The 24,214-nt window shown below is 46.3% G+C and overlaps 1 protein-coding gene and 1 non-coding gene across 4 annotated transcripts in view; both read left to right on the top strand.

The window, feature by feature from the left end:
* CHFR (checkpoint with forkhead and ring finger domains) overlaps positions 1-23,763 on the top strand; it is a 30,719-nt gene extending 6,956 nt beyond the window's left edge. For all 3 annotated transcript variants that reach the window (XM_053280525.1, XM_053280523.1, XM_053280522.1), the window contains exons 4-18: positions 3,612-3,721; positions 4,909-4,968; positions 5,149-5,358; positions 6,235-6,450; positions 8,960-9,116; positions 10,438-10,592; positions 11,500-11,662; positions 13,449-13,591; positions 14,458-14,577; positions 16,025-16,108; positions 17,504-17,574; positions 18,298-18,385; positions 19,329-19,436; positions 21,127-21,199; positions 23,637-23,763. In XM_053280525.1, the coding sequence (XP_053136500.1) occupies positions 3,612-3,721; positions 4,909-4,968; positions 5,149-5,358; positions 6,235-6,450; positions 8,960-9,116; positions 10,438-10,592; positions 11,500-11,662; positions 13,449-13,591; positions 14,458-14,577; positions 16,025-16,108; positions 17,504-17,574; positions 18,298-18,385; positions 19,329-19,436; positions 21,127-21,199; positions 23,637-23,679 (1,801 nt within the window). In that variant the 3' untranslated portion in view covers positions 23,680-23,763. The remainder of the gene's footprint in view (positions 1-3,611; positions 3,722-4,908; positions 4,969-5,148; positions 5,359-6,234; positions 6,451-8,959; positions 9,117-10,437; positions 10,593-11,499; positions 11,663-13,448; positions 13,592-14,457; positions 14,578-16,024; positions 16,109-17,503; positions 17,575-18,297; positions 18,386-19,328; positions 19,437-21,126; positions 21,200-23,636) is intronic.
* TRNAA-GGC (transfer RNA alanine (anticodon GGC)) lies at positions 19,648-19,719 on the top strand. The gene has a single exon. It is a non-coding gene; the product is annotated as a tRNA-Ala (tRNA).
* Positions 23,764-24,214: the final 451 nt, after the last annotated feature.

The raw sequence follows: 24,214 nt of genomic DNA, 5'->3' as shown, positions 1-24,214 counted from the left end.
CTCTCAGCCCTATCTGGAGATGCGGCCAGGGAGGGAACTTGGAACCTTCTGCATGCAAGCATGCAGATGCTCTTCCCAGAGCGCCCCATCTCCTATGGGGAATATCTCCATCCCCTAAGGGGAATATCTTACAGTGCTCACACATGTAGTCTCCCATTCAAATGCAAATCAGGGTGGACCTTCCTTACCAAAGGGGACAATTCATGCTTGCTACCTAATGGTGCAGCGGGGAAGTAACCTAGGGAGCAAGAGGTTGCTGGTTTGAATCCCCACTGGTATGTTTCCCAGACTTTTGGAAACACCTATGCTGAAAGGCATCATCTCATACTGTGTAGGAGATGGCAGTGGTAAACTCCTTCTGTATTCTGCCAAAGAAAACCACATGGCTCTGTGGTTGCCAGGAGTTGACACCAACTCGACGGCACAACTTTACCTTTACCTCAAGACCAGTTCTCCTCTTCTATCTCTCCCTCAAGGCAGTTTGCAAAACTTTTAAAACAATATAAGGCTATGCAAGCTACACAATAAAAATGTTAGTGACAACTGTGCTGTTTAATGACAGAGATGCAGCTTGAGCACTTCCATTGAACAGGTGGATAGCCAGGCTCTAAGCATCCTTGCTTTCTGATGTTCGTTTCTATGGTTCAGAACATCAGAAGCTGGAAGTGACCCTCATGGCTGGAAGGGTTTTTAGTTTATAGGGCCTTTCTTGCGTGGGCGGGAGTGTTGCTGCAGGATGAGGCCATAGCTCAGTGGTAAAAAATCTGCTTAGCATGCAGAAAGTCTCTGGTTCCATTCCCGGCACCTCCAGTTAGGGCTGAGAAAGAAGTATTCCTGCCTGAAGACCCCGAGAGCCACTGCCAATCATAGTAGATGATACAGAGCTAGGGAGAGGAGAGGTGGTCTGGTGGTAGCAAGCATGACCTGTCCCCTTAGCTAAGCACGGTCTAGCCTGGTTGCATATGACTGGGACACTTGAAGTGTGAGCACTATAAGACAGGGTTTCTTCACCTTGGTCCCCCAGATGTTGTTGGACTACAACTCGCATCATCCTCAGCCACAAAGGCCATGTCTGGGGATGATGGGAGTTGTAGTCCAACAACATCTGGGGGCCAAGGTTAAGAAACCTTGCTGTAAGTTATTCCCCTCAGGGGATGGAGCCGCCACTCTGGGAAGAGTATCTAGGTTCCCTCCCTGGCAGCATCTCCAAGATAGGGCTGAGAGAGATTCCTGCCTGCAACCTTGGAGAAGCCGCTGCCAGTCTGTGAAGACAATGCTGAGCTAGATGGACCAATGGTCTGACTCAGTATATGGCAGCTTTCTATGTTCCTAAGATGGGCCAAGGGTCTGTCTCAGTAGATGGCAGCTTCCCATTCTTCCACCAGATGGCAGCAATGACATTTTGCTTTTGGGGGCACTTCTGAGAAAGGAGGGAGGGACTCTTCCCAGCCGTCTTGTGGCCTTGCTAGTTGCAGTTTGAGTTTTCACCTCCCCAAAGGATCTGAATCTGTCCAGATGCTTTCGATTCGAACAGACCTGACTTGACTTCATCCGTTCCACTCTTAATTGCATCCACAGGGATTGCCGTGTTAGTCTGCCAAAAATAATTCCATGTAGCATTCTCTCTTGATCTCTGGGTACTTTCCACACATAATGGGGCCCACCTGGTTTGTTGGCTGGCATGAACTTCAATGGAGTGGTTCAGGTGCATTCCCAAAGCATGTCAAGGAGCCTCTGGCTCTCGCACTTCCTTATCTCACATGCAAAGTTATCCTGCTTCCACTTCTGGTTTCGGCCAAGTTAACAGTTTGTCATTTTATATGGAGCTGGCAAACTATAGTTCGTACTCCCCCCGCACATAAGGATCAGAAAGTAGGGTTGGATCCTGATGCTCCTTGACTGCTGCATTGACATAATTCAGGGGTGGCCAACCTGAGGCTCCCCAGCTGCTGTTGTACTACAACTCCTATCATCCTCAGCTGCAGTTCATTGTGCCTGGGGATGGTGGGAGTTGTAGTCCAACAACAGGTAGAGAGCCTCAGGTTGGGCACCCTGACATCATACATCTGAATTAACTCAATGTTGTTGTGAACTACACCTGGTTTTGCACTCTGTGTATGCTCAGAGGGAAAGAGGGAAAGTCGCATCATGCACAAAATGAGATGATGACCATGTAGAATTTGGGCGCGCAAGCACAGATAGAGGGAGACACACTTAGAAAGTTCAGTCGGCTTTATTATAGAAAGTTGCTCATCAGGATAAAATTCAAGCAGGTCATCCAAATTAAAAACATGTTTCCGATTCAAGGTGTCGTGCAGTGTGCCTAGCTAACATATGTGTGTGCAATCAGTAATTACAGCTGTCTATCAAATCCTAAGAAAACATTTAGAGAGAAGCAGAGAAAGAAGAAGGGAGGGCTTCGGAGAGGGATGGCAGTGACTAGTAGGGAGGAGGGGAGGCGGGAGCCGGCTGCTTGAATAGGTATCTCACCAGGTTCACGAAGAAGGCTTCAAAGGACTTGTTTGTTGCTGGAGTTTGGAAAGGATGCAGGCTTCCAGCAGTCAGGCAGGCTGGTGATAAATGCTTGGAGCAAAGCAGAGAGCGAGAGAGAGCACTATGGCTGGGTAGTCTTGACTTCTCACTCGCAGCAGAGGTCGCCAACGGTTCCTGTCCATGGAAAGAGTTCCTGCTCTAGCCCCGTGGCTTGAACAGCAAACTCTGGGATCGCTCTTGAGCAAAGATCTGCTCGTGGGCAAAGCTTGCTGATTTGCCATGTCCAGAGATCCCTTTTTATAGCAGCTGGCTCCTATAGACTTTCACTAGGAGTTCTTTCAAGCTAGCAGTCTCAGTCCATGATCTCCAAAGTGTCAGTCGCTCTTATCATGAAACTTCCCTCTCATGGCAAAACAGTTTCTTTGTTAGACCAGTTCAGAGTAGCATCCTCTGTGTACTGTCTTTTTGTTGTCAGGAAGCAGTTGGCTCCTTTTGTTCTCCAAACATCTGCATTTCTTAAGTTGTTGGTCTGTCTTTGCCGGAAGAGGCTCCTGGCTCCTCTTGCTCCAAAGAGTGTTAAAAAGTCAAAAGGGGTTGTTTAAGAAGGAAGAAGCTAAGCTATATGTGTGAGACAGCAATTCAATTACTTCTTGTGTACATCTACTTAGTGTGTGATTCTAAGAAAAAGGATGTTTAAAGTAACAGCCAAGGGGTCCCTGCTTGAGGCTAGTTAATCAATGCATTTGACTAAGGCAGGACAATATAGGTGACATCAACGTAAGTGCTCTGTCATAGGAAGAGTGGGATTAGCTTCCAGCTTGTCTCTGGCCCAGAGTCACCCAGCAAGTCTCATGGCTGAATGGGGATTTGAACTCTGGTCTCCCCGGTCCTAGTCCAGCGCTCTAACCACTACATCACGCTGGCAAAGACACACGGGCCTCGGCCTGACCTGCTGGGCTATGAGTTCTGCTCCAATATGAGTGGGCCTGGGCCATAACAATGTGATAAATGAGAAGGTGAATCTTGGTCTCACAAACCACCTTTCTCCTCTCCCCATGGACACACACATACACACCCATCCCTTGTTAATCCTGAGGATGTCTTATGTCTCCCTACAGCACTAATGGAACAATTATTAATAAACAGAAGGTGGTGAAGAAACAGGTTTGCCCTCTGCAGACTGGAGATGTGATCTATGTTGTTTACAGGAAAAATGAGCCAGAAAACAGTAAGGGAATACTGCTTTTTTTAGTTGCCTCTTGGGGGATAGAGGGGGTGTTGTTGTTTTTCCCCTCTTAGGCTTGAGTGTTCTTCCACTCACTTTTTCCTCCAAATCTTAATAATATGAATTCCATGAGTTTATGCTCATTCTCATCCTGAGGCTTTGCAGAGGCTGGATAGGACCATATGGACTAAGAGTGGGAGACTGCTGAGAAAAACATGTGGGTTGTCTCATCATCTTTTTAATGTCTTAACTTACATTCGTGTAAAAATAAATGTGATATGCCGTTAGTCATTTATATAGATCTTTATTTTGAAAAAGTCAGCACCTTTTAAACTAACATTTTAATTCATGAGCTTTCATGCATAAAGTGGGTTATGAGTGGGAAGTGTGTGTGTGCGCATGCACACACGCACACACCGCCGATAACAAAAGTCCCCCATGCGATTCAAATGAAGCAATCAAAAATATACTAAAGACATACCTGTTCAGCCAGGCTTTTAGCTGAGTTCTTATTGATCTATCATTTTAAATTGTGTATATATGTGTTAAATGTTTACTTTTTTATATTTTTGACTGCTTTAATTGAACTGCATTGGGGACTTTTGTTATGGGTGTGTGTGTGTGTGTGTGTGTGCATGCACACACACACACACTTCCCACACATAACCCACTTCCTCAGATGTAACCCCCAAAAGCTCATGCATGAAAATATTAGTTAGTGTGAAAGGTGCTGACTTGTTCATTTAAAAACAAACAAACTATTATTGTTCATTTACATTATCTCATCCTTCCTCCAAAAAGCTCAGAGTGGTGTGTGCGTGCATGCATGGTCTTATCCTCATAAAGACTCTGTGAGGTCGGTTAAGCTGAGAGAGAGTGACCCAGCCAGGGACCCCCTCCCACACACACACACTGCACTTCATGGCTGAGTGGGGATTTGGACTTGGATCTCCCAGGTCCTAATCCAATGTTCTGTCCACTACACCACATTGGCTGCCCTTCACTCGTGCTGACCATTGACATAAACATCACTGTTAGAATTGTGCTGATCAAGGGGAACGGGACTGGGATGGTAGAACTGGTGGGAATAGGAGGCAGAGAAAGGAAGGAGTTTGCACCTTCCTCCTAACTACTTATAAGGAGACTTGCTCTTTGGGGAACCATTGGCTTAAACCGTCTTCTCCTTTCAGATGTTGCTTATCTCTACGAATCCCTAAACCCAAAACAGGACGCAGCTAATGAGCCAGTAGGTAAGTAAAGCGCTTAGTTCAAGAACCAGCATGGGGCGGGGGAAGATGAGCAGTTTGGATTAGCCGCATCCCCCTTTAAGACTGTGGAATCCTGTTAATTCCTCTAAGCCTGATTCCTCATATGATTCTAATACTGATTCCTCAACACCACCAAGAGATCCTCCCCTCTCCTGCTTTCAGAAGCCAATGTTGACAGCGTGTGCCATGTGACCAAAGATACCTCAAATACCAGACAAAGTGATGATGGGACCTCAATGGCATTGCCATCAGCTACTCAGTCTCGCGATGATGAACCACAGCCATCCACTTCTACGTCAGACCTCTTTAAAGCTGCTGCTACCTCTCTCGCTGAGTCCATATCCACTGGACAGGAGAATCCCTCAACATCTGGTAAAGGTTTAGTTCACTGGGCCAAATAACTGACGTGATCGTGGCCATGCTGTTGATGTTCTGTAGGGTTTTTCAGCTTCATACTCTAGGATCAGGCTTATGTCCGTCATGGTTTTGGGAAATTTTATCTATCTCCCCTCCCCACCCTCAAGAGGTTTATAGCTCAGTGTCAGAGCACATGCTTTGCATGCATAAAGTCCCAGGTTCAATCTCCAGCACCTTTAGTTAAAAGGTTCTCATGTTGCAGATTTGGGGGAAGACTCCTGATTGGAATGCTGAGGAGATGCTGCCAGTTAGAGTAGTCAATCGTGGGCTAGACGAGGAGATGCTGCCAATCAGAGTAGACAGTAGTAAGCTAGAATAGTGTGGAACTATTGAGTAGTATCGATTGTGATGACTTCGGTTTTAAGCAATAAATAACTTAAACTTGGAAAAGTACTAAAGACATACCTGTTCAGTCAGGCTTTTAGCTGAGTTTTTAATCGATCTATCATTTTAAATTGTGTATATATGTGTTAAATGTTTGTTTTTTTATATTTTTGACCGCTTCATTTGAACCGCATAGGGGACTTTTGTTATAGGTGGTGTGTGTGTGTCTCTGTTGCCAGTTTTGGCTTTTTAAAAGCCAAATTTTGGGTTATGGCCCATTTGACTCACGAGTATACCCCTTAGGTTCTGGCCTGTGTGTGTGCGCGTGCATGCACACACGCACACACACACACACACAGATACACATTAAATACATAGATAACCAATAGTCTAACTCAATGCCAGGCTGCTTCATATATTCAGCTCCTTCTGTCCACAGAGTAATAAACAGCAGCGAATATTCTCATGCTTGCATTGCACTGATCTTCTGCCTTCTCTGTTTTTCAGGGTCAGAATCTTTCGTCTTCACTCCTCCGTTTGTTTCCCCCGCCCTGGAGCCATGTGAGCCAGAAGCATCACCAGGACACAAGCAGCCAAATGGAAATACTGAAACCTCTGACCTTTCCTCAGGGGTCAAAGAGAAAATGGTATTGCCGATGGCTGAGCTTAGAAGCAGGGATAAAGAGGAGGTCTTGGAGCCCGTTAGGAAGAAAATGAGAGGAGGTTAGTATCCGCATCATGTGACCAGCAGCATCATGTGACCCAGGGAGCCAATAAAGTCCTTTCTGGGCCCATATAAGTGCTGCCTCGCGGCATAGTTTTCAGTCTGAAGAGCTTTGTGCTTAGCGCAGGTTGTGCTGTTAGAGACGGCCTGCCATCCCTGAGGGTGGGGGCAAGTGGAAGAATCTTCAGGGAAACCCTTTAGTCATCCATGAGCACTGTGATTTCTGACACGGTGTACATCCCTCGAACCTACACTCCTAATCTACACCTCTAGAAAATAGGTGAGAGTTCCCGCTCTGTGTGTGTTCATCCTTTTATCATCCTTAAGAGTTCTTAAAAACACAAAAACTACTATGAAATGTTATCCATGTCAGAGGAAGGCACTGTTCCCTCTAAGCTGCGCACATGCACACAAAACTCAGCCCCTGCCCCCCTGGTGCAGCAATCCCAAACAGCTGCTCAGTCTCTCCCAGGAAGGGAACAGTCTCGCCCTCGCTCGGGAAGGGAAGATGTTTGCCAGCCTTTTGAGCTGCAGCCGGTTTCCCTGCCACCAGCTGCTGCTCCTCCCCATGCTGCCTCCTCCGCCGCTTCTGCTCCCCATTGCCGCCTTTCCCCCGTCGCCTCTCACCTGTTCCCTGCCACCACCACCGCTTTGTGGGCTCTTGCTGCAGCAAGATTGGGGTAATCGGCTCCCTCCTGGAAGTGAGAGCTGTTTCCTACACTCTGGATGCGACAAGAGCCCTCAGCCCAACTAAAAATGGCAGCAGGCACACCTGTACCTTACTCTGGCAGGGGCCAGAGGCGAGTGCATGCATGCCTGCTGCAGAAACTCCTGCCACGGAGCGGGAAGAGTCGGCCAATCCTTCAGTGCTGCAAGTCACGCTTGGGGCTGACGATACTGTAAAGCACCAACACACACAGAAAGGAGAGCTGGTCTTGTGGTAGCAAGCAGGACTTGTCCCCTTAGCTAAGCAGGGTCTGCCCTGGTTGCATCTGAATGGGAGACTTGATGTGTGAGCACTGGAAGATCTTCCCCTCAGGGGATGGAGCCGCCACTCTGGGAAGAGCATCTAGGTTCCCTCCCTGGCAGCATCTCCAAGATAGGGCTGAGAGAGATTCCTGCCTGCAACTTTGGAGAAGCTTCTGCCAGTCTGTGAAGACAATACTGAGCTAGTTAGACCCATGGTCTGACTCAGTATACGGCAGCTTCCTACTGATTAAAACTGATGGCAATCTCCTGACCTTGTGAGATTGTGGAGCATGAGACTTTTAGAGGGAGTCGGGCAAAACAGTAGGGCTAGGAATGCAGCGTGGACCGTGTGGCGCGTAAGAGCAGTTCATTCATTGCTGCAGCTGAATCTTTCTTGACTTGACCTTTTCAAAAACCCTCTCAAAGAACCCTAAAAGGTGGAGGTAGGAGTTGCACTAATAAATTATTTAGAATATAAATTTATTTATAAATAATAAATTAAGTAATAATTGCTGCTGTGATTCCATGGAAAGAATACACAAATCTCTGGGGAGACCTGCATGCCAAATCAGAAATGAAAGGAAATTTTGCTTTTGTTCCCCCTGCCTTGCAGACAGAAATTAATATATATTTTTGAAAGTTGACTTATTAGTTCAGTTGAATATTAGCTGACCTAGTTCATTTTTTTAAAAAGGTGTGCTTAAGATTTTTTTTTTAATACCACATAATGAGAATGAGAATGCCAGCTTAAATGGCGCAGTGGGGAAATGCTTGACTAACAAGGAGAAGGCTGCCAGTTCGAATCCCTGGTGGTACTATATCGGGCAGCAGCAATATAGGAAGATGCTGAAAGGCATTCTCTCATCCTGTGTGGGAGGAAGCAATGGTCAACCCCTCCTGTATTCTACCAAAGAAAAACCACAGGGCCCTATGGGTGCCAGGAGTCAAAATCGACTTGACGACACATTTTACCTGATAAGGAGAATACCCCCATGCAGTCCCCATTCTAACTTCCCTTCCCCACAATACTTCGTTTTGTTTTTGTAGTTTTATATCCATCCCTGTTGACTTTTAGAAAACAACTAAAGACACATCTTTTCTTCAGCCAAGCTTTTTAGCTATTAGCGCGGTATCTATAGTGGCACATAATAATGCACATGTGCGCACACTGCCTTGATACTGCCTCCCAGAACAAAACTCATTCCGCTTTCTGATGAAAAAGATTAGAGGGAGTGCTGGAAACACAGAGAAAGGTCAGTGTAACAATGCTATTTCCTATTTTCTATCTCTAGAGGTGTAGATGTCAAAAATCACGATGAGCATCTGCCCCGAGAGATGGTACAGTGGCCAAAATTTGTGAGTCTGGCTCGTGGACTACAGGGAATCCCCTCCACATAAGCTGGAACTTGGCATCTGCTGGGTGTCAGGGGATGGAGGCTCTTCCCAATAGCCAGCCTCTTGGTTATTGAGTCACAGTGTGTTGGCTTACACTGTGTCTTTTTGAATGTTACAATTGTGACATGCTTCCCTCCTTTGCAGATGGCGATGCCAGCTCGTATCTTCAGGTGACCACCCCAAATGAATGTGCAATGAAAGCTGGCCCTGAGGACACCAAGTCGGCGAATGTGAAGCCGGACAAAATGGAAGAAACGCTCACCTGCATCATCTGCCAGGAACTGCTGCATGACTGCGTCAGGTACGGGTGGCTGGAAAGGCGTCGGCGTGGCACCAACTAGGCATAATAGTGGCAGACCCATAGGTCAGAACTGACTTGCCACTGGATTTCTGGGAGAACAAGTCTAAAGCACATCTGTCCATTACTTGTGCTCCTGCTTTTCCCTTCTCCAAAATGGGGGCAGGCAGGTGTTGGAATCTCTCCCCATCCCTATCTTTAGAGCGAGCAACTCTTGGCCACTGCCCCCAACCCTCCAAACATCCTTGCTGCGTAAGAGCATAAGAAGATCCTTGCTGGATCAAGCCAAAGGCCCATCTAGTCCATGCGGTGGCCAGGTATAAGCAGGGGAAAGGGCAACCACCCCCTCCCATTGGTGCCCTCTGGCACCTTGAGAGGCGTGCCTGCTCGGATCCTGATGGAAATATACCGCTCTCTCAAGGGTCATGGCCGCTGATAGCCCTATCCTCCATGAGTTTGTCTAATCCCTTTTAAACGCCATGTGGATCGGTGGCCATCACCACATCTGGCAGCAGCGAATCCCGTAGTTCAGCATGTTGTGTAAAGAGGTACATCCTTTTGTCTGTCCTGAATCTCTCTGCATTTAGCTTCAGCAGATGACCAAAGGGAGAGAAACCTTTCTTCCACACGGTGCTTTCCTCATAGGGGAAAGATTCCAGCACGTGTTGTTTTTCTCTGGTTTAGTGTTTTTTGTTTTTTTTTTTAAGGCCACTGCCTACAGCACCTAGTCCTTCTAGTCATCCTGTTCCCTTGAGAACTCCCACTCTGTCGCCCCACCCAGTGTCCCCTCTCTGTCTTCCTCTCTCCTCACCTTAAGTGACGTGTGGTTGCTTCAAAGCCCCTCTCTGATCAGCCCCTTGTTGCCTCCGTTGCCTGAGCAACTGGCTGTTCCATGGTGCTACACTAGATCAGCCAATCCGTTGCAGAGCCTCCACTGCCTCAAGGGGGGCAGTGTAGTACAGATGCCTGCTTAAAGGCAGGCAGCGCCCACTTTATACATGAATGGGATGGATACTTGAGCAAGAAACATGGCTGTCCTTCCATCACATCTAGCTGGGCTTAAACTGGGCAGAGGGTACCGGTGGCAGCTGAATTGGATGTCTACCTGTACCTGGCTGCTCGTCTTTCCCGCAGCTTTGGGGTGCTGTGAAATGGAGAAAGACAACAGCAGAGTTCTTACTTCTTTCCAGGACTGCTGAAAGAAGTATTTGACTCTGGTCAACAGAAATTGAGCCAATTAAAAGCCATAGCCTCTTTCTGCTCCATGTTCAGTTTCACGGTAGAGGTGTAGGTGTGTGTTGTGTTGACTTCTCTTTTTCTTTAGCCTGCAGCCCTGTATGCACACATTTTGTGCTGCTTGCTACTCAGGGTGGATGGAACGCTCCTCACTCTGTCCAACTTGCCGATGTCCGGTGGAACGTATTTGTAAAAATCATATTCTGAACAATTTGGTGGAAGCTTATCTCATCCAGCACCCAGGCAAGTAAAAAAAAGGATATTTATAGGCAGCTATCTGTGTGTGTATTGCAACCCAGATAATTGTAATATGTTCAAGCTCCATGGAAATATTATTATTATTAGTATTATTATTATTACATTTATATCCCGCTCTTCCTCCAAGGAGCCCAGAGCAGTGTACTACATACTTAAGTTTCTCTTTCACAACAACCCTGTGAAGTAGGTTAGGCTGAGAGAGAAGTGACTGGCCCAGAGTCACCCAGCTAGTCTCATGGCTCAATGGGGATTTGAACTCGGGTCTCCCCGGTCCTAGTCCAGCACTCTAACCACTACACCACGCTGGCTCTCATGCTGGCTGAGTACACCTAAGTGTCTCTTGATTGCACACAACCAACAGCAGGGCCTCACTGGATCTAGAGCATAGAGCTTTGGATTGTGTTTTCAGCGTAATTTGCTCAGCCACAGTTTCCTCGTCACTAGGTTATCCTAATTAGCCCCCACGCATCTGGGAATAGAGCATGCAGCTTGGAATTAACTTCAGTCCCAGCATGCCTTGTTCCAGAAATTTAAACTTTGCTTAGCAGCTGCAAAATGGTTATATAAAGTGTCCTCCGCTCCCCGATGGTCTGGATCTTAAATGTTGCGGAGCTTTAAGAAAGCAAAGTTTGCTGCTAATAATAAAATTGTGCTCATTCAGAAATAGTAGGCTGAATCCACTGTAGCATGCACATCTGTTCCAGTGTAAGGGAGAGATGCTGTATGTAAACCTCTTGCAGCATAGTGAAGACGAGTTGTTGTCAGAGGCATGACTGTAAAGCCCACTGAGTTCCGTCTAGGTTAGTGATCTTAGCAAACCAGCCTTGTGGGCATTTTGCAAGGCAAGGAGGAATCTCCTCTTCAGATGGCAATTGATTTCCCATCTTTCTAGATAAGTGCCGTAATGAAGAGGACGTGCGAAGCATGGATGCTCGGAACAAAATCACTCAAGACATGCTTCAGCCGAAGGTTCGGAGGTCCTTTTCAGATGAAGAAGGAAGTTCTGAAGACCTGCTGGAACTGTCGGATGTAGATAGCGAATCTTCAGATATTAGGTGGGTGCGTAAATGGCTGTGTGGCCACCTTTTGTGGGTGTTCTTGTCTTGCAGCCAGACTGAAGTTCTGAGCTCATGAACCTCACTCCATTTTTTAAAAAAAAACCACAGTTATCTGAATAGCCGTAGCCATAGCCGGACTTGGGCCTGGAAGATCTGGATTCAAAGCTGAGCACAACTCACCTTAGAGCACCACTGCCAGTCAGGGTAGCCAATACTACGATAGATGGACCAATGCTCTGACTCAGTCAGAGGTGCACCTAGGTAATTTTGTAGCCTGGACCTAAAGGTCTTTGGAGGGGCCCCCCTTGCTGGAGACAACTCCCCCCCCCCCGTAAGTTAAGCATCATCCCCCTATTCTTACCCTACACGTTTCTTTCCCCACTCTCCCCTTTGTCTCTAAAGAGAACAATTTGTTATGGGGCAGCTAACAGATTATGTATGTATGTATGTATGTATTTATTTATTACATCCAACACAGGTCATAAGCACACTCAATCACCCGGCACAGTGCAGGCCAGTGGAAACCCCACCACCCAGAACCGATTAAAGAGGATTTGGGGCCCCCTGGGGTGTGTGGAAGCCCTGGACTTCGGCCCCAAAGTCCAGGGGTAAGAGCGCCACTGGACTCGGTATAAGGCAGCTTCCCATGAAGTGTATCCCTCTTAAAGTTCCTATGAAGTATTCTACCTATGCAGCAATAACAATGAATGAATAAGTACTCTGCTCATTTAAAGTGCAACAGCAAGGTTAACAATAAAGTGAAAGACCAGAACAAGAGTGTATTTCATGGTTTATGAATCACAGTATTTCACAGCAGACGTGATCCAGATATCCTTGTTGCTTTGGAACTCCTGAACTTTGAACAGATTTTCTACAGAGTGTTGCTCACCTTAATCACCTGTTTGGTGTCCAATTTTCATTCATTCAATCATTCAATTTTGCCATGAGCTTCTGTTTAGTTTTTGGTTGCGTTGCCTAAATGCCATGCTGAGGAAGCTGTCTTTATACTGAGCCAGACAGTCTAGCTCAGTATGGTTTATGCTGGCTAGCAGTAGCTCTTTAGGGTTCCAGCACCTCTTGGAAAGATCCAGGACTGGACCCTGAGGCTTTCTGCCTGCAAAGCTTGTGCTCTGCCACTGAGCTGTGGCCCCACGCCAAAGGGCTTGTGGTCTTCCCAGAGGTATCTAGCTAGCCAAAGTTCAAAAACGCACTAGTTGGGTTCAGAGGCGCTCTTACCCCTGGATTTTGGGGTTGAAGTCCAGGGCCTCAACAAACCCCGGGGCCCCTCAAATCCTCTTTAGTTAGTCCTGGGTGGTGTGGTTTGTGCCCTCAAGGATCTCTGTGTTAAAAATGATGCTTAACTTGCAGTGGGGGCAGGGACGGCTACTATTCAGAGGGCTATAGACCACCTCCGGCCTCAAAGGCAGGAGATAACTCTGAGTACCAGTTGCAGGGGAGCAACAGCGGGATTGAGGGCATGCCCTCAACTCCTGCTGTAGGCTTCCAGCGGCATCTGGTGGGCCACTGTGTGAAACGGGATGCTGGACTAGATGGGCATTCTTGGGCCTGATCCAGCAGGGCTCTTCTTATGTTCTTATGAGGGCTCCAAAAGCCTTTAGGTCCAATGTCCAAAATTACCTAGGTACCCCCCTGGTTGGATTGTTAGTCCAAATCAGCAAGACTCTTGTTTTTTCTTATGTGTAGATACAGAACAATATCCCATTTAGCATTCACCTTCATTTTCTAACACACTAATTCCACTAACTACATCCTTCCTTTTCAGCCAGCCCTATATAGTGTGCAGACAGTGCCCAGGCTATCGACGGCCATCTGCTCAACCCCTTGTCTCCCCGGGCCAGGAAGGCGAAACGGAAGCAGCGCAGGCATTAGGGGATGCACCATCTACCTCGGCCAACTTCCCAACAGGTCAGTGTGGTGAGGAATTAATTGCACTCATGGATTGCCAACACAAGGCCAGGAGGAGAGCCAGCCTTGTGGTAGCAAGCGTGACTTGTCCCCTTAGCTAAGCAGGGTCCACCCTGGTTGCATATGAATGGGAGACTTGATGTGTGAGCACTGCAAGATATTCCCCTTCTTAGGGGATGGAGCCGCTCTGGGAAGAGCAGAAGGTTTCAAGTTCCCTCCCTGGCAGCATCTCCAAGATAGGGCAGAGAGAGACTCATTCCCGCAACCTTGGAGAAGCCGCTGCCAGTCTGTAGACAGTACTGAGCTAAATGGACCGATGGTCTGACTCAGTATATGGCAGCTTCCTTGGTTCCTAATGCTGTGTCTGGCCTGCCAGAATACTCCGCCTCTGTGCACATGCTGGGATGGGAGTGGGGGAGTCTTGGCTAGCCAGGTAAAGGTTTGTAGGCCTTACACCAGAGTAGGCAGAAGACCGATGGAGATCTACCAGTAGATCTCTGGATGGTTTGATCAACAAGGAATCTCAACCATATAGGTTCACTAAAGCAAGTAAAATTGCTTAGTCTCACATACATAGTCACCAGGATTATGGTGAGGCCACAGGTCTGGCCAGTGCCCTGTATTAACTGAGAATGCAGATTATTCTGGAGAGAATTCTAGAACGCAGAGTGCCAAGGTTCCATAACTGCTGCTTCAAGGTTTCTTGGTCAACCAGTTGATGTGGAAAGGGGAGTCATGAACCTGAAAAGTCAGATGGTCCTCATGACTTCCTATGATGATCTCATCCTGTCAGTCATGCAGCCTGTTTTGTATCTGAGTTTCTGTTCTTTCTTCCAACCCCCCACACCGCCTGCCTCCAAATCTAGCTGTCCAGGAGTACGTGTGTCCAGCTCAAGGAAGCCACGTGATATGCACTTGCTGCTTCCAGCCCATGCCAGACCGCAGAGCAGAGCGTGAGCAGAATCCGCTTATCGCCCCTCAGCAATGTGAGCAGACAGTCCTTGTACATTTTCAGCCAGTCCTCTGGAACAGACATTCTTAGTGATGGTTCTGAAGTTTTGAACCTCAGTAGCTTCATAAGCACTGCAAGACGGTTCTGTTGGAGCTGGGTTTGGGGATGGTGGGCTGGGATGTCAGAGTTGAGCCAGCAAAAGCTTGCGAAGTCTAGACCAATCTTAATTTGGCTGAATTTTATTCTGGTTTTAAAGGGGTGGGGGGGTTAATGACTTGCTCTGAGCCTGTACAAAGGCTAGCTGCTTAAGAACATAAGAACAGCCCTGCTGGATCAGGCCCAAGGCCCATCTAGTCCAGCATCCTGTTTTGCACGGTGGCCCACCAGATGCCGCTGGAAGCCACAGGCAAGAGTTGAGGGCATGTCATCTCTCCTGCTGTTACTCCCCTGCAACTGGTACTCAGAGGCATCCTGCCTTTGAGGCTGGAGGTGGCTCACAGCCCTCCGACTAGTAGCCATTAATAGACCTCTCCTCCATGAAGTTATCCAAACCCTTCTTAAAGCCACACAGGTTGTTGGCTGTCACCAAATCTTTGTGGCAGAGAATTCCACTTACTTCATTTTATATACTGCCTCTTTGCCTTGGCATTCAGGGTAGTTTACAGAATAAATGAGACTAAAACACCAACAAAGTTACAAGAGAGAACACCATATTCTCTCAGGCTATTGATGATCCTTTCAGCAGCTGATGTAATACCCTCCTCTAGCCTGGGCTCTCTTCTTCTGCCTTCCCCTCAAGGCACACGGGTCCTATGTAGCCATTGGGAAGGTAGGGGAGGAGGTACAAGTCTCTCAGGCCAGTGCTGGTCTCTCTAGGAGCTGATGGGATGAGAGCCTCTCCCCTTTAAATAGATGTCACCACCTTGTTCCTGCTCCTCTGGAGCATGACGCATGAATTGCTTTGGGGTGCCAATAGGCTCTGGCCAGCAGGTGGTGCTCCTCAAAGGGAGGTTGTACAGTTTGAAGAACGGCAATGGGAAATAAATTTTATTCACTTCCATAAGAGATGCACACTCCTTTGGGGGGTGAGAAGAATTGGTCCTGCTGTGGGTGCAGAGCCCTGCTGTACACCACCGTCTCAGGAACTGATGGGAGTTGTGCTTTCTTATATTCCTGGTCTTCTGTCTCTCTTCTTCCTACTTCTGCTCCGCTCAAGAGAGTTTGAAGCATATCTGCTTGGCCAGCCAGGAAGTGATGTCACATTTTGCGGATGCTATCTAGCAATTCATTCCCAACTTCCCATGGCAGCCTTCCTCTAGCTATGCGAAGGATGTAGTGAGGACCCACCTCGCTGTATACAACAGATATTGCAGGGTAGGGATGTTTGATGACTAAGAAGGCATTTAATGAAAGCCATCTGCCTTAATGTTTGACTGAGTGACGGAATGTTGTTGTTTTTTCCCCCTTCTGTGTGTTCACAGGCACCATCTGTCTCCAACCCTTCTGTCACTTGTACTGGGGCTGCACACGGGTGGCGTGTTTTGGCTGCTTGGCATCATTCTGTGGTAGGGTAGATGGATCATTATCTTGAAGAGTTCTCTGCTCCTGGTGGGGCTCTTCTAAAATCCTTGAGGAATCACAAGCATTGATAGCTAGCCGCTAAAAGAATGTGGCTTCCAACTTGCATGAATTAGCAAGCACATAACAACTCTATTGGCCTAAGTTGGCCTTGGAATATTCTAAAGCAGGGTCCCAGTTGAGACAGTTCATGGCCCATCATTAAGCCTGACTGAGTTACTGGATCAGACAAAGTATACAGAAGGGGGTCAATGAGGGAGCTGTAGCAGCGGTGATGGGTCCCTCCTGATTGAGAGGAATGATTGAAAGGTGTTTATTTTGGCTATAGAAGGTAATACAGTTAAGCGTAAGATTAAAGAAGCCATGTATATTGAACAGCTGCAGCCAACTACTAATGTTACGGAAGAAATGAAAGAGGCAATGAAATTCAAGGGTTAAAAAAAATGGTTCTGCAGTGTCATCACCTCCTCTCCTGCCCCCTGTTCTTGGATCAGTTATTTTGTTTCAGTTGCTGTATTTAATCTCAAGAGTTTCCAGTTGTTTGAGATAGAGCATTGAGAATGATGTTTTAACATTGAAACACGTTTGCTCAAGTTTGGCAAGATCTTTGTTTTTAATTGTTTTATTTGCGCATTTAAAAAGGTCTTAATATCATGAGAGGAATGAGGCAAGGACGGTTAGAATCGCCTTCCCATAGGGTGCACTCTTGATTTTGTCTGAGCTGGTAATTTCTACAGGCAGCCTGAGGCTTCGGTTCACATCATGGCCCATTAAAAAGGACCAAGCCAAAGATATCCCAAGTAGAGATGTGAAGGCCTGGAAAGAACAAGGGGAAAAAACCCAGGGTTTTTTTTTGGGGGGGGGGTATTTCTGGGGGAATATGGGTGTGTTTCCAGTTTCTTTCCAGGCCTCCACATCTCTGTCCCAGGTGGGCGTTAAATATGTGTATTTCAGATCACAGGAGTCCATGTGGCAGGAAGGTTTAAAGAGATGGTGTGCATGAGAGATGTAAATGAGATGCACCACTGCTCTGGTTTACAATTTTTCACCTCCTGTTAACACAGTCCAAAGCCCATCCTATGCTAGAATGCAAGATCATCCTGGGGTCTTAGGCACCATCCTACTCCCCCTCTACCTAGCATGCCTTCTCTGGCAGGAGGGAATTGACATGCATAAACATCCTACGGAAGCAAATGTTCTCATTCTGTGTACTTAAAATGCCAGTCTAAGCATCTGAGGAATAATAAGAAATAATCTAAGCATTAGATTATTAGCAAGATTATTGGCATTAGATTATTAGCAAGAATAAGAAATAAATGCCTCGCGGATATTTCAGAGCAAATGTAATTTCCTTTTTTAAAATTTAATTTTATTATTAACAGAAATAAATCTTGGTGACAAGTGTTTAGATGGAGTCCTGAACAACAATCACTATGAATCAGATATTCTAAAGGTATGTTCAATTTTCAGAGTCCTCCAGTGAGAAGATACTATGTCTGATCTGAAACTGGGAGGGAAGATCTTGTTTGTGTGTTACCCCTCCCTTCCCTGAAATGAACCAATTCTCTTTTGGCATTGTGTTTTGGGGGTGGAAGGGGGCAGGCTGCAAAACTGTCAAAATGTCCTCTAGGGTGAAGACAGAAAGCATTGTCTTCATTCCAGCTTGGTTTTGTGATATTTATATATTTATTTATTATTTAACTAATTTATTTATTGTCCTATACCCCAGACTAATTGACTGCATTGTAACATGGCATCATCATGCTGCCTAGAATGTCCTCAGGAAGGGTGGGGTGTGTGTGTTGTGGGGGGGAGGAATTGCATAGCAGCTGCTGATCAAAGGTGCTGAATGGTGCTTTTTAAAAGGGGCAGGGAGGATGAGCAAGGGAGGCAAGCCGACATTTGGGGCTGTGTATATATTCTGTGCTTTTGCAACCACAGCGTATGACAATATATTTGTGTCTACTTTATAGCTACCGATTGCTGGTATTGTGCTAGTAGGAGTCTAGCTCCGATCTCCAAGCCCATCTTCCATTTTATACCCCTTCCTACTTGACTCATGCCCAAGTTTCAGGGTGGTGGTGGGATCTATACATGATTTTTTGAAGCAAATTGCATGATGCTGTGCAGCTAAAGGCATTGTCTGTCCGTGTTCTACACTTTTCTCCCATTCCAGGATTACCTGGCATCCAGGGGTTTGACATGGAAAGACATGTTAAACGAAAGTCTCCGAGCTCTTCAAAGAGGAGTTTTTATTTTGTCAGGTAAACCTTGCCTTTGCTTTCTAAATTGCATTTCTGAAAGCTCCATTTCCTGGATTGTGACTACGTAAGCAACAGTAAGAAAATGAAATAACTTGCTTTTTGCACAGACCATTGATTGATTTTTAAAAATATTGCTAGCATGCTTCTTGGTTAAAGGCAACCTCTAAACTGACTCACAATTTTTTTTAAAGTGCAATTAAGCAATTGTAAAAGATGCAGTCAAAACAGCAGAGAGAATAACAACATCATAGATTAAGGCCTCTATAGCGCAGTGGAAGATCAAATGCTTTGTGTGCAGAAGGTCCCAGGTTCAATCCCCAGCCTCACTAGGTAGGACAGGTAAAGACTCCTGCCTGAAACCAGTCTGTGTAGACAACAGAGAGCTGGATGATGAACCAAAGATCTGACTCTGTTGAGGGCAGCTTTAGCACTAACTATGGATGTGCATGAAATTAACAGGAATTGATTCGAATCTGAATTTGAATCAATTCAATTTGGAACCATTGAACAGAGTGGAGATTTGTTTGAATCAATTTGAATGTATCTCCAATCTGTTCAATGGTTCCAAATTGAGTAACTCAAATTGCACATCACTAGCACTATCCCAAAAGTGTATGTCTTTACTTCTTTATGAGGCTGCCTCTGGGCAGATACAAAGTTCTTGAGAGACCTAGATGCTCATCTCTCCCTGTAGGCCCCCCAGCTGTTTTTGGCCTACAACTCCTATAATACCCAGGGACAGTGGCCAATAACCAGGAATTATGGGAGTTGTAGGCCAACATCTGTAGGAGGGCCGAAGTTGAGCAGCCCTGCTGTAGGCTCACTTGAAGGCTGACAAAAGCCTTTTGTAATAACCAGTCAGTATTCATTCTCAGAGGCAATGTTACCAGTTTTAGAATACTTTTCCGCTGTCAGTAAAATGTCACGCTGATTTCCCTTCCAGATTATCGAATTACTGGAGAAACTGTGCTCTGTTACTGTTGTGGCTTGCGTAGCTTCCGAGAGCTTGCTTATCAGTACAGGCAGAATATTCCTGCTTCTGAACTGCCAGGTATTAAAAAAAATCATCTAAGCTGTGGAACTAATATTTGATCATGGTTCCAAAATTCCTTACTGATCTAAAATATGTGCAGCAGTTTATCTCATATTTTTGCATAGCAAATACATTTTCAAGAATGCCTGGTTTTTTTAAAACTGTTTTTTAAAGTAGCATATTTATATGCTGTTTTCATCAATAACAACATCATCTCGAAAGTAGGGATGGGGCTGTAGCTCAGTGCTAGAACATCTGCTTGGCATGCAGAAGGTCCCAGGTTCAATCCCTGGCAGCATCTCCAGGTGGGACTGGGAGAGACTCCTGCCCGAAACCTTGAAGAAACTGCTGCCAGTCAGTGTAGCTAATGCTGAGCTAGATGGATCAAAAGTCTGACTCTGTATAAGGCAGCCTCCTACGTCCCTAAATAGCTTACATGGCACAGGCAATAAAACGATTCCCTGTCCCCAAAGGACTCTCAATCTTACAAGAAACACAAGGGAGGCACCAGTAACAGTCATTGGGAGGGATCCTGTGCTCGGAGTTGATCAGAATTAAATAATAATCATTATCATTAATGATTACATTACATCATTAATGTTGTTGCAACTTCAGAATGACACACAAAAGTTGCTACACTTTAGAAGCAGAAGGAAATACAGTGGGCCACAAGGAAAGTGCAGACTACCAAAGAGCATGTTTTACTCTGGAAAACATTTCCCATTTAAAGATGCTGCCTCCTTATTTTCACACTTTCCCCCACAACTCCATATACACTGTTCAGTTGAGGCAGCTCTTTCCCTACCTTCCCAGGGATGAAAGGGGGAAGGCAAAAGAAATAATCAACATGCTACCTCGTTCTGCAGTGATCTCCTAGGTCTTACTTTCCTTTTTCATTTAATAAAACAATCCTTTCTTGCAGAGAGGAGCCTGAAATTGGAAACCAAAAGACAAATAAAAAGAAATTCACAGTAATGTTTTCTTCTGGTCTCCATATTTCTTCCCTATTCCATTGGGGTTAACGTTTTGAAGGGAGCATATGTTTGCTTTGGGAGGATTAAAAAATAATAATTGGAGTGAGATTGTCCCTGTACACATGTAGTGAAAAAGTAAGCAAAAAGGTGTGGCTTCACATCTACCGTCATAGCATGAAGTATCAGTAATTTTAAAAAGTGCTGTGATTGCTTGGGCATCCACATCACCTACCACATTGCTCTCAGTGCCAGATAATTGCCCATACCTTATTTAGAGTAACCTTTCGCTTGTGCTAGCTACACTTCATATTAGTTGGTATACAAGTGATGCAATACGCATGATAATGTGACTCACAATTTTTCCTTAAGGACCTCTGTTTATTGCATAAAAAGAAAAACAGATAAAAACAAACGTTTTGATGTCAAATACATCGGCTTCAGTTTTCTTCTTATTCTTTCTGTGGATCACAATTTTACATCGTTCTAGCTTCCGCTCTAATTACACACAACCAGGTAGCAATTTCTTAATCAACAAATAAGGCAGAGGGAAAGATGGAGGGAAGTGGAGGGGGAGGAAAGTAAAATGCAAGCTAAGGCTTTAATAACCAATGTACATATTTGATGAAGCTGACGTATTTGACATCGAAACGTTTGCTAGCTACACTGCTTTTTCCATCTTTCCGAGCATTTGTTCAGTCCCAGTGATGCATTAATCATAATGCCTGTTCTTGCAGTGGCTGCCACATCCCGTCCCGATTGCTACTGGGGGCGCAATTGCCGGACTCAAGTCAAAGCACACCACGCCATGTGAGTTGTCCCCCAGCTGCCCAACACTTCTTGGGAGGGTTTTTTAAAGGATTGTTTAAAAAAAAAAATTATCTGGATTTCCGTTTCAGAAAATGGTTCCCCAGGAAAGACAAAGCTTTCTTGGCAGCAGAAGAAAGATGTAGAAGGGTAGTTTCCTCATGCGGGGCTAATGCAGAGTTCATATTGAGCACTCAGCTGGCCTGTGTTGGTCTTTATCGAAGTCCACAGCCAGAGCTCCCTGACCTGGGTGCTCTCTTTCTGCCTTCCCTTCAAGGCAGACAGGTCTTAAGTAACTCCTGACAAGATAGGGGAAGGGCTGCCCCCAATAATCCTCTCGGGCCAGAGCCTTCAGGAGCTGATAGGCTGAGCTTCTTGGCCTAGGATCCCTGTTTCTATCTTCCTTCCTCAGGGCACACAGTTCTTATGTCCATATCTTATGTCAGATATTCCCCTGAGGGGATGGAGCCGCTCTGGGAAGAGCTGATGCTTCCAAGTTCCCTCCCTGGCAGCATCTCCAAGATCGGGCTGAGAGAGATTCTGGCCTGCCACCTTGGAGAAGCCGCTGCCAGTCTGTGTAGACAATACTGAGCGAGATGGACCAAGGGTCTGACTCAGTATATGGCAGCTCTCTATGTTCCTATGAACACAGGTCTTAAGTAGCCTTTGGGCAAGATGGGGAAGCACCCCCTCAGTCGTCCTCTCAGGCCAGCGCTGGCCTCCATGGGAGCCAACGAGAAGTCCTCCCTGGCTCTTCTGCCTCCCCCTTTAGCCCCTGGGCCGGTGAGGGAGGGCTGCCGCAAGGGAGTTCTGAGGCCTGGGTGGCTCCCTGCTCACGGTCGCTTGGAAATACTACAAATCGCTGCCCCTGAAGAAGGCCTCTGAGGCTGAAACACTTTGGGCTTCAATAAATGCTTCACAGCATACATGAGACTTTTGACTCCTTTTTAACTTGCCTGGTTGGGTGCTGTGAAGACCAGCCCAGGCCGGGAAGTGCCCGAAGGCCTTGGAACTCAGGGGAGGCCACTCCGCCCCCACCTGTGTTCCTTCTAACAGGGATTCCCAGACGTTGTGGACCACAACTCCCAGAACCCCCTCCGCTGCAATGGCTTTTGCTTGGGGATTGTGGTCCACAACATCTGGGAATTGCTGTCACACTGGTCCCCACCACTTCAGGGCAACCTGAGACCTTTGTTCCTTGAGGGAAGGCAGGCAGAAGAAGAGATCCGGCCCTAGGCCAAAGAAGTGCGTAACGCTGACTCTCGTAGAGATCGGCGACAGTCTGAGAGGAAACCTTTGGGGCAGCCTCTCTTCCTGGTGTGCCCTGAGGGAAAGGGAGGCAGAAGGGAGCTCAGCCCATCAGCTCCTCAAGGGGCCAGCCCTGGCCTCAGAGAGGCCAGTTGGTGCTTTCACAGGCTTCCTGGCCTGAGCTCTCCTCTTCTATTGCCTTTTCCTCCAGACGCACAGGGGTAAGCAGCCTGGAAAGGCGGGGCTGCCTCCAACTGTTCCCTCAGACCAGGGCCGGTCTCAGTAGGAGCTGATATTGTGTGCTGCTTTGGGATTCTTCTACCTTCCTTCCCTCAGAGAACACAGGTCTTAAGAAGCACCTGGGAAGATGGGGGATAGGGCTACTTCAATCAATCGATCAATCTTTATTACAATCATAGACCAGCATAAAGGTCTCCCTCAGTTGTCCTCTCAGACCAGTGCTGGTCTCTGAGGGCTGGTGGGATTTATTTCTTTCTACATTTATTTATTTATTACATTTTATATCCCGCTCTTCCTCCAAGGAGCCCAGAGCGGCGTACTACATCCTCAAGTTTCTCCTCCTTTTCATTTGAATTTGGAATTCTGCATTCTGCCAGATCACATTCTCTTAAAAAGCTGTTCTTAGCTCTTAAGAATACGGAGAGCTTTTAAAGCATGGTGAAATCACAGCTGCTGGTGGGTGTATAGTGTGTTAGTGGGGGCTTTCAGCGGGGCCTGAGGCCCTGCATACTTTCTCGAGCGCTCAGTGGCAAGAAACAGCAAGATTTAACTATGTAAACTGGTTTACTGTACATACAGAATCCTAGTTTCTACTTTTCTTGGCTTGGATTTCCCCCACCCCTACACACACACCTCTCTGTTGCGTTTGCTTTAAAACATAACACCCGTTGAATGCGGTATAATGCCAATCAATGAGATCTTGATTTCATCATTTGAGGGTGATAGAAGTAAAGTTAAGACAGGAATGGTTCTTTAGGTTTTCAACCAGGATATTGATCCATGCCTGTCTAAGGCTGTGATCCTCTGCACCCTTCCTTGAGAGTACCACTGAACACAAAAGGATTGACTTCCGAGTCTAACATGCATTGGAGTGTGCTGCAGAAATCTTTCACGTGGCCTCCCATCCAGAACCTAACTTGCTGTTCTTTGCTCTTCTTGTCTTTTGTTCCAGGAAATTCAATCACATTTGCGAACAAACACGATTTAAAAACTGAAGGTGTGTTTGGCGTTTCACTGGTCTGAATGCTCTCGGCTTATGTAAGAAGGGAAGGAAAATTAAACCTGAAATGCTGACTTTACAGTAACTGTTTCATTGTTCCCTCTCGTAGCAGGGAGTGTTGGTAACTCTTTAACATCAGGTACTCTGATGTGATATTTTTAGTTTTGTAAAAAAAAAAAAAATGCGGCTTCATGAGCAGGGTAGAACTTTTTTAATTGAGCAAGCAATCCATATATGATTACCCTGCCCCTGTTACATCATGCTTTTGTCTCCTGACAGCCTCTGTGGATTAAAGGATTCTAGTGGCATTGAGTAAAGGAGGGGGATTTGCCTTGTTTTGTAGAAACTAAGCAATTCTGTCTCAGAATGGAATCACATCGCTTTTTAAAGAGGGTCTGCATGTCATTGGGGGCGGGGGATGCAGAAAATGCCCATGGAAGATGTAAGATCCTTCCTGATTTATTTCCATTGACTGACTAGAATAGAGCAGGAGAACAGACTCCTAACATTACCCATCCATTCTACCTTGA

This window comes from Hemicordylus capensis, chromosome 15 (assembly GCF_027244095.1).
Source record: "Hemicordylus capensis ecotype Gifberg chromosome 15, rHemCap1.1.pri, whole genome shotgun sequence".
In the NCBI taxonomy this organism is placed as follows: Eukaryota; Metazoa; Chordata; class Lepidosauria; order Squamata; family Cordylidae; genus Hemicordylus; species Hemicordylus capensis.
The sequence above is the reverse complement of the archived record's forward strand: the minus strand, read 5'-3'. Positions and strand labels throughout refer to the sequence as shown.